Source organism: Saccostrea cucullata, unplaced genomic scaffold (genome assembly GCF_032062105.1).
Source record: "Saccostrea cucullata isolate Sc308-1 unplaced genomic scaffold, CSIRO_AGI_Scuc_v1 ctg21414, whole genome shotgun sequence".
Lineage (NCBI taxonomy): Eukaryota > Metazoa > Mollusca > Bivalvia > Ostreida > Ostreidae > Saccostrea > Saccostrea cuccullata.
Genome location: NW_026933580.1, coordinates 1 through 5782, shown reverse-complemented (window position 1 = coordinate 5782; position 5782 = coordinate 1). Strand labels below are relative to the sequence as shown.

General features: G+C 33.2%; 1 protein-coding gene across 1 annotated transcript; it reads right to left on the bottom strand.

Annotated features, from left to right (window-relative positions):
- Window positions 1-1136: 1136 nt before the first annotated feature.
- On the bottom strand, window positions 1137-5386 carry LOC134238691 (piggyBac transposable element-derived protein 4-like). Its single transcript, XM_062720810.1, has 5 exons — window positions 4387-5386; window positions 3954-4091; window positions 3620-3801; window positions 1846-2025; window positions 1137-1741 (listed from the first exon to the last, which is right to left on the bottom strand). The coding sequence occupies exons 1-5, from the start codon at window positions 4596-4598 to the stop codon at window positions 1611-1613; spliced, it is 843 nt and encodes a 280-aa protein (XP_062576794.1). The 5' UTR covers window positions 4599-5386; the 3' UTR covers window positions 1137-1610.
- Window positions 5387-5782: the final 396 nt, after the last annotated feature.

Here is a 5782-nt window from a genome sequence, read left to right as displayed (position 1 = left end):
TCCGACACAGTTTGGATTATCTCCTAATTGGATTAAATAATTACCATTATTCTCGTCAGACGTGGTGATAATAGTTGGGTATTAGTGACATGGTTTATTGTGCTGCCTATGGTTGTTCGAATATTCACAAAAAGGGGAGCGGACTAAGTTTTAGCTTTTCAAGTGATGATGCACGGAGAAAAGTTTGGACATTTTACTGTCGGCGGAATAACCCTCTTACTGCCAGAACTGTGTCTAATTTGTGCAGTTGATACGCCAGAACTATTGCTTACATATATCAGAATGCATGGAATATTCGTTTAATTATAAACAACTTTCTACAGAAAAATTTAGATTATAATGATAAAATTACAAAACATATTACTAAATAACGAACACAGGGACATTTCAATTCTGATTTAATGACGTCAGCTCCTTCGCTTATATTACGTCACAATCATGAAAAAAATCCGCGTAATGACAAATTTTACGGGAAAAGGATAATGTGAACGAGTAAGAAAAATATGAATGCTTTAAACAAATTAACAATAAGCAGATATTTTTTTTTTAATTTACGCTATAAAGATTAATTCTTATAAATATCTCATTTGGAAAAAATGAGGTAGTATATAGCATTGTATAGAAAAATAAAAAGTATTTTAATTATAATTTCACTATTTTATGGAAATATTGTTAAGGAAAAGTTATGCAAATAAGCCACAGTCTTCGCTCAGCAAAGAAGTTTTATGACGAAATAAATGCATGTAAGTTTCTTTACAATCAATACGATCTGGGATACAAAAGATATTATACAGCAATGTCGGCAACATTTATTTTTTTTACTCTGAGACATCGGACATTCCGGTCCGGTGTAGAAAATGACGCATCGAACCAGATCTAGAGGCACTGCACATCGGTCAGGTCCGACTGTCCGATGTCTTCAGCATAGACGGGACTTCAGTCTGTCTTTACCACAATTGTAATTCTACACCATTCATTTTGGAATTCCGATGTATTTTCATATTACTTAAGTTTCCGTTTTTGTGCCTGCTGTCTTTCATACAGTGTCAAAGTATACATTATAATGAGCTTAGAAACTTGTAGGGCCTCTATAAAAAAGCGATTTATCAAATCAACGCCGCTCTAAATTCAAAAGAGATAAATTAAATTCAACCCTCTGCAATATATTTTGAAAAGTAGGTCGAAGGTCAAGGTAAAGTGGACTGTAACCCTAGTAATTTTAAGTTTTATATGATAAACAGTGCACGTGTTAAATACTAATAACGTAAACTTACATCTTAAAACTTTCAATGAAATCCCCGTTGCAGCAGTGTACTTCCTAAGTAATTATTTATTTCGGGCATATTTTAAAAATCAATACAATCGATAAAAAACTAATAAGTTCCCGCTTTAACTGTATTTTTATATCTGTATAATTTATATAATTGGTATATATATTTTTTTAAATTTCAAGCAGAAATACGGAAATTTCATATAAGTCTTCAAAGCCAGAAAGAAAGACGGAAGGTGTGTGCTGTTGAATCTGTCACATCATTACAGTCATCATGTAGATCTAATGTTCATGTTCACAAAGACACACGATGATGTACACGTCCGTTTGCATGGAGCAGCTATTGCTCCCGGAAATACCTCTGGGTATGAAATACCCGGAAGCATTGGCCTACGCAGAGGGCTGCGTCACAGTCAGCGCACATGAATCTTGTTTTCTTTGTGCAAACCTTGCATCTCCCTCTTTTACCGTCTGTAAAGATGGATAAAAACATGAAAAATTAAGTCATATTTGAATGATATCTTAAGGATGAGAATTATCAGTTATACACTCAGAACTTATAAGAAGTGAAATACCAGGGGCGTAATCGACAAAGTGTCGGGCTGTCAAGCGCTCTATGCACTGGGCTGGTCCTGATCTTTGACCCCCGGCTCTGTATTCCCCAACAAGTTCCTGGCACAGTTTCATAGTAAACTCCAGCCTTGACATTTTCCTTCTTAAACCTCTATTTTGTTGGTAGATTATGTAACTATTCACTGCATAAAGTTTAATAAAAGTGTTATAATTGTCGTCAGTTAAATATGCTCAAAATCAAAAACAAAATGTTTGTTTACAATTTATTAATTTTTTTCATTAGAGTATATAGTTGATGTGTAATGTGATGCGGTTGAAGAATGCATTATAAATTCCTCCCAGGAAACACATTTACCCCTCGTAAAATACGAGGGTTGTCCCGTAAAATCGTGGACAAGTTGTCTAGTGTAAAAAATAAACATCTCTGCGTTCTGAAATTTTCACTATTATTTAGTACATATTTTAGTAATATGCACAGCAAATTTCAGATAAATATATGCATAAATAAACAAATTATGTGATCTTATGCCATGTGTTGTATCACCTTACGGCGCATGGATTATAACGTCAAAGTGTCTAAAATAGCGTCACGTTTTATCTTTGCTGAAAATGAAGTTGGATGAGTCGGGCTTAAATTTAGGAGTTTCATTGATACACATTCTTTAGTCTCCATAAACAGTCGAAGAACAAATTGGCACCCTCATGCGATCTTCTGAAGATTTATCAGTAAGTTACGGACAATATTCTCACCATCATTCAACTAATAGGAAATCTCATATCGGCGGTCTACTGTGACAGCGTCTTTTGCTATAACATAAGGAGTTTGTCCGTATGTTTTGTACTCCCAAGGGACTCCATCAAATAAGACTTCGCTAAGAAAACTCCTATTTCATTTGTATACTTAAGATATGGTGATATTTTTATAATCTTTTTTCTTCTATGGTCATTTCAAGTCTCTAAAGGTGTCATTACAACATCGAATTAAAACGGAACTGCTCTCCAGTGCTCCGTAACGTCATAAAACGTCTCCATTTTTCGTGTGTTGTGTTTACCACTTTCCCATTTCGAATGCTCGAGAAACTGCCAAAAATTAGCCAAATACCTTAAAATTTTTACAAAGACTACAAAATTGATTGTGCAAATGAATTAGGATAATTTTAATCCAAATCTTATGTATTTAAAACTTTTATTTTGAATTCAAACTTGTGTATTCTTTAATAAAACCTTGGTTTTCTGTCCGTGCGCCGTAGGACAATACCCCGTGCACATTCAAGCATAATAAAATCTTTATTTTTGCCTATATTTTATCAAAAAAATTATCATGCAGTCAAATATGATAAATAAATATTTACTGAAATTTTCAGCTTAGTGCGCCCATTACTTTTCGAGAAAAACGTTTTGTCCACGATTTTATGGGACAACCCTCGTAGTATGGAAAGTTATGTTTATAATGAAAATTCAACTCTCATCACTTCACCGCAAAATATTATACATATTAAAGGCATTAAGTTTTGGAGGTTTGAGCAAGATTTTTGCAAGGAGCAGTGGGTTGTCAAATATTTTTTTTTCCCGAGTCCATGTTTTGTTTTAGCTGGTTTGAACTGGGGAAGGGGGTTGTCCAGAAAAAGTTCCTGCCAGTGGATAAGAACATGTCTAAGTTAAAATTGTTTTATCTATATTTTGCATTGCACATGTTAGGGACAAGGCTTTATAAAATCCTGCATGTAATCACATCATCTGTATGTGTAACTGATGTCTTTATGAATTTGAACTCACCAACGATGCGCAGGAGAATGTTTGTGAGAATTTTTTTCCACATTTTTAAAGACCGGATGTCTGGGTCATAGGTCTGAACCTTAGCATCTGCTAGATCGACTCCTCCCATGTACTTGTTGTACAGATTGACAACATTGGGCAGCCGCTTGGCAACACCTCTGCTATTTTGATTTTCCTCCAAACTATAATTATTTAACAATATATTTTTAAAAGGGGGGCATAGGGTGGGAAACAACCAAACACTAAATAAAATTTACCAAATTATTGATTTAAATTCAAAAGGAACAAAAGCAAATTTTTATAAGAAATATATTCAGGATATTAATTTATTTACATTGGGGTTCCGTAAGTAGATATCAAGGTGATGTTTTTTCTGTCTCCGTATTTCATTGCCATCACAGGACCAGACTGTTTTGCCACCATATCTCCCTTCTGAACCTTTGTTTGGCGAAAGGATCTGGGCATACCTTTTCTTTACACAAATTTTAAGCATGGTTATATTATTTTGAATAACAACAACCGTAAAACTAATTATAAGTTGATTAATTAATCTATTTATATAATTAACAAATACAAGTCAACTAACTATTTTTTTTTTATTTTTCAAAGATTATTATTTGGGGCATTTATTAGACTACATGTAGTTGCGATTATTTTATTTTAAAAAATTCCTGTACATCTATAGACTTAAATTTTCATTCTTAGGGGAGGGGGTGGTTCTGATTCATATTTTTGTTTTATTTTTGAATATTTATTCAATTTTGCACCTTGCGTCTCTCACAGTTGAGGTTAGGTATGTCTGATTTTGGTGCAGATGGTCGCAAAGTGTTGGACTTCCAAAAAAGTTGTCAACAAAAACATGGTGGTTCTTTCCATATAGTGGAGCTACAAGCTCATCTACAACCTCAAACCCAACTCCGTTCGGATGTGTCAACTCTCTTGTTTGTGCCTTTCCTATTTTTGAATGAAATATCAGCATTTTATCAAATAAATAATTATGGATTCACAACATCAGACTTAGGATAGTCAGAATACATTTACTCTCTATTAATTTTTTGTTCGTTTTTCAATCAAATAGTATTGAAGTGGGTTTTTTTTTTTATTTTAATTAAAAACGATTACATTTGCAGGGTATATAATTTTAATTAACAATTCCATGATAATATATGGATTTAAAAGAGTTTGTGATATCGATAGTGACACTTACGACTTAACACTATTTGTTTTATTGCATACTAGTAATCTTTCAGCGATACCTGATATGATAAATGATGAAATGTCTACTAAAAATCTCCTCGCATTGATTTTAATGTTCGATTAATTTGTCTAAAATTTCCTCGAACCCCTGTCAACCACACGACACAAAACATACATGTACACACACATACATAGAGAGACCTTTATATTAGTGTAAGATCTGCGAACGATAGTATTGTTCTCCCGCCTACCTCCAATTCAATTTTCAAAAGTTAACACATTCGATAAATTTTTAATATTTTTAATTTTTTTAGATAATGATATGGAATTTCATAAAACATTACTTATTTGGGAAAACAAAGAGAGATAACTCTAAAATTTTGGTATAATGTGTTTTCACTATAGAAATCAACGGATCAAAACAAATGTTTTTTTAAAAATCCCCTCGTGACACAAATATTCCTTTTTTACAGGACTGTTACATGTATTTCACAAATTCATACTTAGAGATGTGACCTTCATTTTTGACACGTGCATTACCTAGAACAATATGTTTCCGAGCATGCTATGATTTTTGACCCCCTGACCACAATATTTGACTTAATGTTCAAAAAATATAACTTAGGTGAATGGCATTCATATTTGATGCAATATGCCATAAATAAGGACACCGTCCACTAAGACACAGAAATCAAGTAACCACAATTCGTTCAATTTACTTATTTGAGTTTATTTTCTAATATTTACATTTCTAATGTCCTTGTCCGAGATAAAATTACAAATAGCTATCAATGTACTTTATTTCTCCATCAATGTTCTTGTTCATCAATCGGTTAAAAAAATCACGTGCAAGGCGGGACAAATACCTAGACAGACGCAGGGCTTGTAGCACGTGGATTGGCGGAATCAAAAGCATGTAAATATAAGGAATAATTGTCACACTTTTCAATTTCATGACGATGATCA

Bases quoted from the DNA above. Each gene is read 5' to 3' on its own strand.
- LOC134238691 (XM_062720810.1), bottom strand. From the start codon at position 4,598: ATGCTGATATTTCATTCAAAAATAGGAAAGGCACAAACAAGAGAGTTG. The intron at 4,092-4,386 runs GTGCAAAATTGA...ATTTGTGTAAAG, and splicing joins TCAACTGTGAGAGACGCAAG to AAAAGGTATGCCCAGATCCT. The intron at 3,802-3,953 runs GTAAATAAATTA...AAATAATTATAG, and splicing joins TCTACTTACGGAACCCCAAT to TTTGGAGGAAAATCAAAATA.